At 39.6% G+C, this 12,084-nt stretch overlaps 1 protein-coding gene across 1 annotated transcript in view; it reads right to left on the bottom strand.

The window, feature by feature from the left end:
- Positions 1-12,084, bottom strand: part of F8 (coagulation factor VIII) — a 118,135-nt gene that overhangs the window by 48,894 nt on the left and 57,157 nt on the right. Inside the window, exon 14 of the mRNA XM_060138837.1 lies at positions 3,438-6,534. Within this exon, the coding sequence (XP_059994820.1) occupies positions 3,438-6,534 (3,097 nt within the window). The remainder of the gene's footprint in view (positions 1-3,437; positions 6,535-12,084) is intronic.

The raw sequence follows: 12,084 nt of genomic DNA, 5'->3' as shown, positions 1-12,084 counted from the left end.
AAGCCAATTATCACATTACTATAGCTTTAAAATAAGTCTCAATGTGTTATACAGCAATTCCTCCTATCTTGTTCCTTTTCCTCAAGAGGGTCTTGGCTATTCTTGGTGCTTTGCATTTTCTTAGTAACTTTAAAATCAGGCTTGTTGAGTTCTGCAAGAGAAAATACTTGTTGAGATTTTCACATAGGTTGTGCCGAATCTATAGATCGGTTTGGGGATAGTTTACATTTTCATAATATCGCATTTTCCAGTACATGTACATGGTATATCTTGGCATCTACTTAGGTCTTCTTTAAAGTTTCCCAATAAATTTCCATAGGTTTTTCCATAGAGGTCTTGAAAAATTTTTGTCATACTTATTTCTACGTACTTGTTACTATTTCATTCCATTGTAAATGACATGTTCTTTTAATTTCATTTTCTATATCGATATACAATAGATTTTGTATATTGATTTTCAATTCTACAAACCTGCTAACCTTCCTAGTTAATTCTAATCACTTATTTGTAAACATTTTTTATATGTATAAAATCATATCATCCGTACTCAAGGACAGTTTTATTTCTTTCTTTTCAACCTTTATACCTTTTATATGTGTTTACTGCTTGAGGGTTCAGTACAGTATTGAATAGAAGTGATGATAATGATTGAGAATTTATCTATTTCTCTATTTAAGTCTGTCAAGTTTTGCTTTATGTATTTTAAAACTATATTATTAGGTTCATAGTAATTTAGGAATGTATGGCTGCCTATTGAATTGACTGTTTTATTATTATAACATTTCCTCCTTATCTCTACAAACCTCTTGCTTTAAAGTTTCCTTTCTACTTAACTGAGTACTTAGATTTTTAAAAAATATTTATTTATTTATTTGGTTGCACTGGGTCTTAGTTGCAGTTCGCTGGCTCCTTAGTTGCGGCATGTGGACTCCTTATTTGTGGTTTCTTGCTTATTTTTCTTGTTTTATTTCATACCCAGTATCTTTGTGTGCTAGAAGTTGTATCTGGAATATTTGTGAAAATAACTTGAGGCCTAGAATGTTGGTTTCTTATACTAGAGAGGTTTTATGTATTCTTCAGCCAGATGTCTGCAGGCACTGCCAATCCAAGACATGCTTAAATTATGATCAAGAATAGAGATTTCATGGACAACACAGATGACAGAAAACTGGGCTGTAAGTCAATGAAGTGCAAGTTAACTGGTTTACCATTACTTTGAGGATGTAGCCCTTTGGGGACCTAGCATAAAGTGGGCACGGTTTACATCTACTTTTACTCCCTTATCATCCCATCAAGTCTTATTTGAATGCTATTAATAAGCTCATAACTCCTAAATTTATATCTTTAGCACAGACCTCTTCCTTGGATTCCAGACTCATATATCTAACTGCCTACTCAACATCTCAACTTGGGGACTTCCCTGGTGGTCCAGTGGTAAAGAATCCACCTTCCAATGCAGGGGACGTGGGTTCGATCCCTGGTCGGGGAACTAAGATCCCACATGCCACGGGGCAACTAAGCCCATGTGCCACAACTACTGAGCTCGCAAGCCTCAACTAGAGACCCCATGTGCCACAAACTACAGAGCCCACGTGCCCTGGAGCCAGCATGCCACAACTAGAGAGAAGCCCGCACGCCACAACGAAGAGCTCATGCGCTGCAATGAAAAGATCCTGCATGCCTCAATGAAGATCCCTCGTGCCGCAACTAAGACCCAATGCAGCCAAAAAAATTAAAAGAAATTTTTAAAAAACACAACTTGGATCTCTAATAGGCATCTCAAATTAAATATGTACAAAACAGACCCTTGAGTGTTTCCTCAAATAAATCTGTTCTGCTTCAAGCCTTCCACATCTCATTAAATGTCACTATCATCCACCTAGTTGCTCAGGACAAAACCCGAAAATCTTCTTTGAGTCTTCTCTCACCATTCCTCTCCATACTCAATCTAACAGCAAGCCCTCTCTGCTTATCTTTAAATTATAATCAACATCCTTACATTCCTTTTGATTTTTACCACCACTACCCTGTTCTAATCAATAGCTTGATCAATGCTGGTGAGACTAATCTGGTGGAGAGTGAGAAACTGATGATGTAAGAGAGAACAAGGGACTTGCTGAAGCAACATTTTTTATGAAGGGAGAAAGGATGGGATCAAGTGCAAAACTGGACAGTATATTGGTACAGATGTCAGTAAATGTGGTGTTGGAAGTCTGGAGTTCAGTGCAAAGCATCAGCTAGGAGTGAGAAGGGGGTGTTGGAGAATGGGCAAAACGTGTTGGAGACTTAGGGAAAAAGCAGAAAATGTAAGATAGAGGTCCAGGAGAGCAGGAAATATTCTACGGTTGCTGTGCAGCAATAAGGGCTCATTTGAGGTAGAAAGCAAGGCTGGGAAGTGACAATGACTAATGAAGAGGGATAGCATCTACCCTTCCTCTAGGTCCTATATTATCTGACCACTGCTCATCTCTGCCACCTCATCTCCCTACCCCTGCACACACTTCCTTACTGTACTACATTCATGTTGGTCCTTTTTTGTTCCTCAAACATGCTAAACTTGTTTCATTCTCAGGGCCTTTGCATTTCCTGTTCCCTCTGCCGGAAATGTCTTCTCTCAGACCTCTGTTAGCTGACCTCTTATCATCATTTAGGTCTCAACTCCACAAAGAGAATTTCTCTGACCGTTACAGCTAAAGTAACACCCCCGTCACTCTACCATATTATTCAAGTCTACCTTTTGAACGGCACCAAGATTCCCCTATTTAGTTTTCTACTAATTTATTGTCCCTTGCTCTCCCAGGTAGAATGTAGGCTCCTACTTTGCTGCACTCCAGTGTCTATGCAAGTGTCTGGCATATAATAGGTGCTCAATAAATATTGGTTGACTGATTGACTCTCCTTATGTTTATCTTCCAAATGTCTCTGTGCTTTCTCTCCCCTGCCCAACCTCCCTCTGCTCCCCTAACAATCAAATCCTCCCACTTTGCCCTCTGGATCCCCAGTACTATGGAAAACAACTTTCCCTGCATCCTCAATCTCTTTACCACACACTTCACTGCTTCCTCCTGCCTCTATCAGGGCTCTCTCAGGAGACTAAACCTTACCCTGCAGCTCATAGGGCTGATAGGTGAGGCTGACTTTCTTCCTGCTCCCCATGGCTGTTTCTGACCCCCTACCCTTTTGTAGACCCCTCTTCTTCACCATCCCACCAGAGTGAGTTTCATGCCATCTGGGTTTACCATCCCGTAACTCTCATTGTTAGTGTCATCATCTAATCTCCCATTTGCTCCTCAGCTTCATCTAGACTTTGCCATCTGGTTCTCAGTTTCCTCAGTCTTTGGAGTCTCACTGCTGGTTGTGCCTTTCCTATTGTTTCAGCACCTGGTAAAATCAAAGGTCACAACAGTAGGACAAAGGAATAATCAATGTACCCATACCTGTTTCTTAGTGCATGGGGGGATCTATTCATCCCATAATCCCAGAGCCGCTCCACTGCAGCAATAAAATAGTGTCGCGTTCTCTTTTGAAAGCTGCGGGGGTCCTGATTTTCACCCTCATCATAAATGTCAAAATCTTCTCTCTTCGTATCAAGTGAGAAAGTATCATCATAGTCAATTTTGTCTTCCTCTGGCTGAAAAGTAGTAAGGGTTATTTCCCTTTGATGGCGTTTCAAGACTGTTGGATTTTGAGACCACAACCTTCCAGTCCCTCCTTGCTTTACCCAGGTGGCTTCTCTTTGGGTCTTATCTTGTACTTCATTTATTGCTGCTATTGAATGATTGTTTTCACAAGGGTCCAGGGGCAAAATGATGTCTTTTGTCTTAAAAGCTCTGTGTTTTTGTGACTTCTCTAGGGATTTCTCTTCTCTTGGTATCAGGGTAGCATATTGGTTATCCCAAGCAAGGGGACCCAGCAGCTTGGGGGGAGTATTTTCAGAGCTTTCTGTTGCCCATTTCAGAAAGGGCACTTTTCCAGGTCTATTTACTTTATTCAGTTTAACAAGTCCCTGTGTTTTCTGAAGGAATATCTCTTCCCTGAGATCCAGGTGGGCAGGAGAACCATTGCTAGTTTTTGTATGGAAAAAGTCTTCCTGATGAACAACTTTGCCAGATGCTTCAGGCAATCCTGGTTTCAAGAGAACAGTGTTCTCAAGTTTCTTGTACATGAGTAAGTTTGTGGCCCGTTTCCCTAGGGCGCTGATATTTCTTTGACCTCCAATTACTTCCAAGGTTAGGAAGGCTAAAGAAAGGTTATTTCTCTTGGCTCCTTGTAAGAAATGACTGCTTTCTTGGACCCCAGAACTCCTTTCCACAAAGCTATAACTACAGGCGGATGCTGGAGGATGAGAAGAGTTGTCTTGGGATGGAATCTTGGTCACATCTGTAGGTCTGATTGATGGGAATACTGATACCTGTGCAATGGGTAATGCAGAGCCATTTGTTTGAATGTCATGACTCCTCATAGAACAACCTGATAAGAATGACTGAATAATGGCCCTTTTCTCCTTCCTGTTGTACTCTATCTGTGTGACGGTGCCCTGGGTCAAATATTTCATGTTTTTGGACCACTGAGTTGAGGTGTCATTCAAAGTTACCCCCCTTTCAAGCTTTATTTCTTCCAGTGGGAGTCTGAATTGTTTCAAATCCCGCTTATCACGTTGAGGTATAGCCTTCTGCTGACTTGGAATAGGAGACATCTTTGTGGTGCTTGGATATTTATCTAGCGTTTTCTTTGTTTGATTTCCCAAGTCTTCCAAGTTTGCTTCCTCCCTTCTTTTTGAGAAATGGGCCATGTGAATCCCTGCTCTTTTTGCTGAGCCATTCAATGACCTGGTGTCTTGAAGTACTGGAGAATATGTCTCCTCATCTAAACCTTCTACATTTTGCTTAGTGCTTAGTGAAAAAAGGTTCTTCAGAAAATTCTTAGTTCCAGTCACTGTATACACCTGAGGCAAAACTACATTCTCTTGGATTAATTTTTCTTTCCTTTCTATCTCTTCCTGAGACTTTTTTTCTTGATTCTGTGTATCATTTTCTTGGACATTAGCCAAGTTAGTAAGAAATACGTTCTTGCTATTTGGAAAAATCATCGCTTTAAGACCTGTGCCCTTGCTAAATTCATCCTCTCCTACTACCACCTTATTCTTCTCTGACAAGAAATTCTGATCTTTCACAGATTTTTCTGATCCCGAAGATGTTAATTGCTTTGGATTGGGCCTTTGCCCAGAACTTAAGGAGTTCTTGCCATGGGTCCTTTTTATCCAATTTGTTGAATCTGGCAAGAACAGAGTCTTGAAGAACGATGTATCTGGATATTCTGCATCTAGTGGCACAGAGCCTTCTTTGTTTTGGTGGATCATTTCCATATTTTTTGACGAATTAGTTTTATTTGACACATGATTTAGTCCCAAAGCTGTAGTATTTTTGTCCATAAACATTTCATCATGAATTAAGGAAGTTACTTCTTGAAACTCAGTATTACTTTCTAACATAATATCTTGCAAGACTGATGTACTATTATCAATTAATAATGCTGGGTCATCAATGTGAGTCTTTGTATTAGTTGTTGAGTTAACTGGTGCCTTGTTTGTCTTTACTAAAGAGATATTAACTTGAAATAAAGCATCATCTTTGGTCAATGAAGCAGGTCCACGAACTCTTTCCTCTTTAAATAACCTATCACTCTCCACTGATAATACATTTTCTCCCAGTGAACTTTCTTGACTATTTGTTAAAACTGCTTCTAATGACTTGGAATCATTATCTTCTTTACTCAAGCCCAAAGGTACACCAGACCCAATAAAGTGAGATGAATTTTTGCCAAATACATTGGCACCTAATTGACTACTAAAATTAACTGGCATATTTGGGGGTCCTAAGGAACCTGTCTTTTCAGTACCTGCTGACAACTTGTCTGATGGAATTGTTGGTGGAGTCATTAGGTTGTTCGATGAACTAGAAATTTTAAAATCAAGTTTCTTCAACTCTACTGTTGTTATAGTTGTCCCCAAATTCTCATTCAATCTTAACGGCAGCTCTGGCTCAGGCGTAGATACTCTTTTCCCACTGTGATGGAGCTCTGGTGTGAGATGTGCCACTTCAGACGGGCGCTTGTTTCTTTCTATTGCTCTAGGTAAATGATCATTAGCCTTATTTCTGGCTTCTTGGAGATCAGATAAGGATAATCCATGTGGAGTAGGATTCTGTCCCAAGAGCACCAGCAAATCACTAGAGGAGACATTTTGTTCTTTAAGCAGCTGCATTCTCTCTCCAGACTGAGGGTCAGTCTTCTCTACATCATTTTCTGGAGTTGTGGTGGCTTTGAATTGCATTTGCCTAGTGCTAGGGTGCCTTGAATTCTGGGAGAAGCTTCTGGGTTCAATGACATTGTTTTCATTCAGCAAGAAGGTTGGAATATCTTCATATGTGTCCTCATAATAATCACCAGTATTCCTGTCACAACTATAAACCTTCAGTAAGGCTGTCATGCCTCTGTTCCGAAAGTCTGAGTTGTGGCACCCCAGAACCCACAGACCTGGAGATGAGGAAGAATAAGACTCTGGTTACTCATAACCCAGGTCCCAAGCAAGATCTGTGTTAGAGGTTCTCTTCTATTAGCAGATAAATGAAAAAATACTACTCAGTACCATTATATAGCAGGTTGTTAGGTTAAGTCCCTGACACATGGAACAGTAGTACAACAATGGTAATAAAAGTGGTTTTGCATTGCTGCTGTTGTGGTATATCTGTTTGTGACCACAAGAAAGGGCTGCGATTTAAAATGAATATATATATATATATATGGATAAAAATGGAGAAATGTAATTATACACAATAGTGGAGAGTCTTACTAGTCACACAGAACTCTTTGGTGACAAGGGAGCAGGACTTAGGTTTAGGATACAAATAACATAAAATCCCACCACAGTTCTAGCAATATTAATTTCTACTATGAACAGGATTATCTGAGTAAAAGAATTTCATGGTGGTAAAGTATATGCATAAACATAAATGAAAACAAATACACCTTTACTAAGCTATCCATCAGGTACCTGAACAGTCTCATCAAGTCACAATATTTGCAAGCAAAATCTTAACTGAATACAGCTTTTCCTCAAAGAGAAAACTTTTCTCAAAGTATATTTCCACAGAGCCCTATGAGACAATGGGATGCCCATGGAAAAGGTTCCTGTGGTCAAACATTCTGGAATTAATGCACACTGCAATCTATGTGCAGCCAGATAATCACTCGAATGGGAAATGAGAATAAAGAGATTTTCTAATATACAAGGATTCAGAATATCTACCTCTAATTCAGCCATTCTCAGGAAGTGATTAGAGAATGTCTTCTACCAAAATAAAGGAGTATATTAAAAAATACGAAGACATGGGATACAAAAACCCAATTTCATGATATTTAAAGCATATTTTTGATGGTATAAAACCATATTGGTTCAGAGTAGACCAGAACTGGAGCTGAAATGAGTAATTTAAATAAGGTTTTTCACTTTAAAAATTCCACTGTTATAACTTAGATAAATCTAATACTTCCTTTTCCTGAGGAAGACAGTAATCGGTTGAGAAAAGGGGAAATGAAACTCCATAAACAGGTCTAGAATGACATCCACCATACTCTGAGAAGGGCCTGGGATTGGGAATAGTGATCAAGAGGAACTTTAGTTATATCTGTACTGGTTGAATTTTTGTAAGGAGAACATATTTTTGTATTACATGTGTGAATAAAAATAAATTAAAACATTATAGTAATTAATAAATTTCAATCCAAGAGCTTAAAGAAGAGTTGATTCTGATTAAAACTCAATAAAATAAATAACCAAATAAAAATAAGAAATTCCACACATATAAAATTTGAAATAAGGAAGGAGATATAACCACAGATGCAAAGAAAATTAACTTATATTTCCCTTGGAGACACCTCAGCTGCCAATCTCCCACTCCAACTTCCGAAACAGGCATAAGACGCCTGGCCAAGTTTGAGATTTGATCAGCACTACAACTATATGGACCTGCCTCCAACGTCAGTGATATAACTGGGGCTTTCAATGAACTAATTAATTTTTTAGGCTGATGTTCAATCCTGGAGCTAGTTCCTATCAAAGTAACCGAGAGAGACAGAGCCCAGCTGATCACAAGTGGGTAGGAGCACACCTCAGGCTTCATTAGGCAAGAGCTCTTTAATGATAGTGCAATATCCCTAGCATGTGCAATATCCCTAGCATGGAATATTAACCAATTTTTTAAAATGATGATGTTCATCTATATTTAGTGATATAGAAAAACATCAAATACATTATTAAGTGAGGGGAAAAAAGATTACAAAACATGATATAATCACCATTCTACTATCTGTTTCTGTGAGTTCTACTTTTTCTTTTTTTCAAAAAGATTTCCCATAGTAGTGATTCCATACAATATTTTTCTTGGTCTGGCTTATTTCACTTAGCATAATGCCCTCCATTTATCATTATTACAAAATATTGGCTATATTCCCTGTGTCATAGTATATATCCTTGTAGCTTATTTATTTTATACATAGTAGTTTGTACCTCTTAATCCCCTTTCCCTATCGTGCTCCTCCCCCCTTCCCTCTCTCCACTGGTAACCACTAGTTTGTTCTCTATATCTGTGAGTCCGCTGCTTTTTTGTTATCTTCACTAGTTTGTCGTATTTTTTAGATTCCACATATAAGTGATATCATACAGTATTTGTCTTTCTCTGTCTCACATATTTCACTTAGCATAATACACTCCAAGTCCATCCATGTTGCTGCAAAGGGCAAAACTTCATTTTTCAATGACTGAGTAGTATTCCATTGTGTGTGTGTGTATATATATATATATATATTCCATTGTATATATGTATGTATGTATGTATGTGTATATATATATATATATATATATATATCCATCTGTTGATGGACACTTAGGTTGGCAATTGTAAATAGTGCTGCTATGAACATTGGGGTACACATCTTTTTTTTCAATTAGAGTTTTCTTTTTTTTTTTTTTGGATATATACCCAGGAGTGGAATTGCTGGGTCATACAGTAGTTCTATTTTTAGTTCTTTGAGAACCCTCCATACTGTTTTCCATGGTGGCTGCACCAATTTGCATTCCCACCAATATTGTGTTAGCCTTTCATTTTTCCACTTCCTTGCCAACATTTGCTATTTGTTGTCTTTTTGATGATGGCCATTCTGACAAGTGTGAGGTGATATCTCATTGCGGTTTTGATTTGCATTTCTCTGATGATTAATGATGGTGAGCACCTTTTCATGTGCCTCTCAGCCATCTGTAAGTCTTCCTTGGAAAAATGTCTATTCAGGCTTTCTGACCATTCTTTAAATTGGGTTGTTTGTTTTTTTGATGTTGAGTTGTGTGAGCTGTTTACATATTTTGGATATTAACCACTTGTTGGTCATATCATTTGCAAATATTTTCTCCCATTCAGTAAGTTGTCTTTTTATAAAAATATTTATTTATTTGGCTGCATTGGGTCTTAGTTTCAGCATGTGGGATCTTTTGTTGTGGCAGGCGGGCTTCTCTCTAGTTGTGGCGCATGGGCTCTAGAGCACACATGGGGTTAGTTGCCCCGTGGCATGTGGGATCTTAGTTCCCTGACCAGGGATCGAACCCACATCCCCTGCATTGGAAGGCGGATCCTTAACCACTGGACCACCAGGGAAGTCCCAGTAGGTGGTCTTTTTGTTTTTGTTTTGTCGATGGTTTCCTTTGCTGTGCAAAAGCTTTAAGTTTAATTAGGTCCCATTTGTTTATTTTTGCTTTTATCTCCTGTAAGAGACAGATCCAAAAAAATGTTGCTACTATTTATGTCATAGAGTGTCTCATCTATGTTTTTTTCTAGGAGTTTTATCGTATCTGGTCTCACATTTAGGTCTTTAATTTATTTTGAGTCTATTTTCGTATATGGTCTTAGAGAATTTCTAATATCATTCTCTTACATGTATCTGTCCAGTTTTCCCAGCTCTACTTATTGAAGGGACAGTCTTTTCTCCATTGTATATTCTTGCACCCTTCGTTGTAGATTGACCAGAAGTGTGTGGGTTTATTTCTGGGCTCTCTATCGTGTTCCATTGATCTATATTTCTGTTTTTTGTTTTGGCTATTCATTATCTTTTGTGTTTACATATAGATTTAAAAATTTTTTGTTCTAGTTCTGTGAAAAATGCTATTGGTAATTTGATAGGGATTGCATTGGATCTGTAGATTGCCTTGGGTAGTATAGTCATTTTGACAATATTGATTCTTCTAATCCAAGAACATGGTATATCTTTCCATCTGTTTGTGTCATCTTTGATTTCTTTCATCATCATCTTATAGATTTCTGAGTACAGGTCTTTTGCCTCCTTAAGCAGGTTTATTCCTAGGTATTTTATTCTTTATTATGTGATTGTAAATGGGATTGTTTCCTTAATTTCTCTTTCTGATAGTTTGTTGTTAGTGTATAGAAATGCAACAGATTTTCTGTATATTATTTTTGGACCCTACAACTTTACTGAATTAATTGATGAGCTCTAGTAGTTTTTTGGTGGTGTCTTTAGGATTTTCTATGTATAGTGTCATGTCATCTGCAAATAGTGATAGCAAATAGTGACAAAGAGTGACACCTGTTGGTGGGTGAAGCTGGTCCCAAGGCTAGAGCAGGCTCACTGGAGGGCAGGGCCAGAGTCCAGGGGATTCTGGGGCTGGTGCCTGCCCACTGGTGGGTGAAGCTGGGTCCCAGGGTCTCTGGCTGGGGGTCGCTGGGGGTCCCGGGTCTGGTGCCTGCACACTGGTTTGTGGGGCAGATCCTGTGCCCTCTGGTGGACAGGGCCATGTCCAGGGGCAGCTGTGGGCTCAGGGGATCTTAAGGCAGCCTGTCTGTTGGTGGGTGGGGCTGTGCCCATGCCCAGTTAGTTGCTTGGCATGAGGTGTCTCAGCACTTTTGCCTACAGGCAGGGATGGGTCCTGAGGCTTATAAGCTAGAGGGAGGATTTCACAATGGTGCTTACCAGCACCAGTGTCCTCCTGGTAGAATCAGCTCCCCAAATGGCTGCCACCAGTGTCTGTGTCCCCAGGGTGAGCTGCAGTTGCCTCCTACCTCTCTGGGAGACTCTCCAGATCAGCAGGTAGCTCTGACCCAGGCTCCTATTACTGCTTCTGCCCTGGATCCCGGAGCATGTGAGAGTTTGTGTACGCCCTTTAAGAGTACAGTTTCTACTTCCCACAGCTCTCTGGGACTCTCGGGCGTGAGCCCTGCTGGTCTTCAAAGCCAAATGCTCTGGGGGCTCATTTTCCCAGTATATGACTCACAGGCTATGGAGCCCAACATAGGGTCAGACCCCTCTCTCCTTGGGGAGAACCTCTGCAATGGTACTTATCCTCCTGTTTGTGGATTGTCCACCTGGGTTTATGGAACTTGCCTATATTGCGACTCCACCCCTCCTATCCATCTTGTTTGTTCCTTCTTCATACATTAGTTGTAGAAGATCTTTTCTGGTACATTCCAGTCTTTTCCACTGATGGTTGTTCTGAAAATAGTTGTGATTTGGTGTGCCTGTGAGAGCAGGTGAGCTCAGGGTCTTTCTACTCTTCCATTCATTCATCAATGGACACTTAGGTTGTTTCCATGTTTTGGCTGTTGTGAATAATGTTGCAATAAACATGGGAGTGCAGATATCTCTTCAAGATCCTGATTTCATTTCCTTTGTATGTATACCAGAAGTGGGATTGCTGGATCATAGGGTAGTTCTATTTTTAATTTTTTGAGGAACCTCCATACTGTTCTCCATAATGGCTGCACCAATTTATATTCCCACCAACAATGCACAAGGATGCCCTTTTCTTTCTTTCTTTCTTTTTAAAAAAATATTTATTTATGTATTTGGCTGTGCTGGGTCTTAGTTGTGGCACACAGGATCTTCATTGTGACATGCAGGATCTTTAGTTGCGGCATACAGGATCTTTAGTTGCAACATGTGGGATCTTAGTTGTGGCATGCAGGATCTAGTTCCCTGACCAGGGATTGAACCCAGGCCCCCTGCATTGGGAGCATGGAGTCTTAA

The sequence above is a fragment of the Lagenorhynchus albirostris genome, chromosome X (assembly GCF_949774975.1).
Source record: "Lagenorhynchus albirostris chromosome X, mLagAlb1.1, whole genome shotgun sequence".
In the NCBI taxonomy this organism is placed as follows: Eukaryota; Metazoa; Chordata; class Mammalia; order Artiodactyla; family Delphinidae; genus Lagenorhynchus; species Lagenorhynchus albirostris.
The sequence above is the reverse complement of the archived record's forward strand: the minus strand, read 5'-3'. Positions and strand labels throughout refer to the sequence as shown.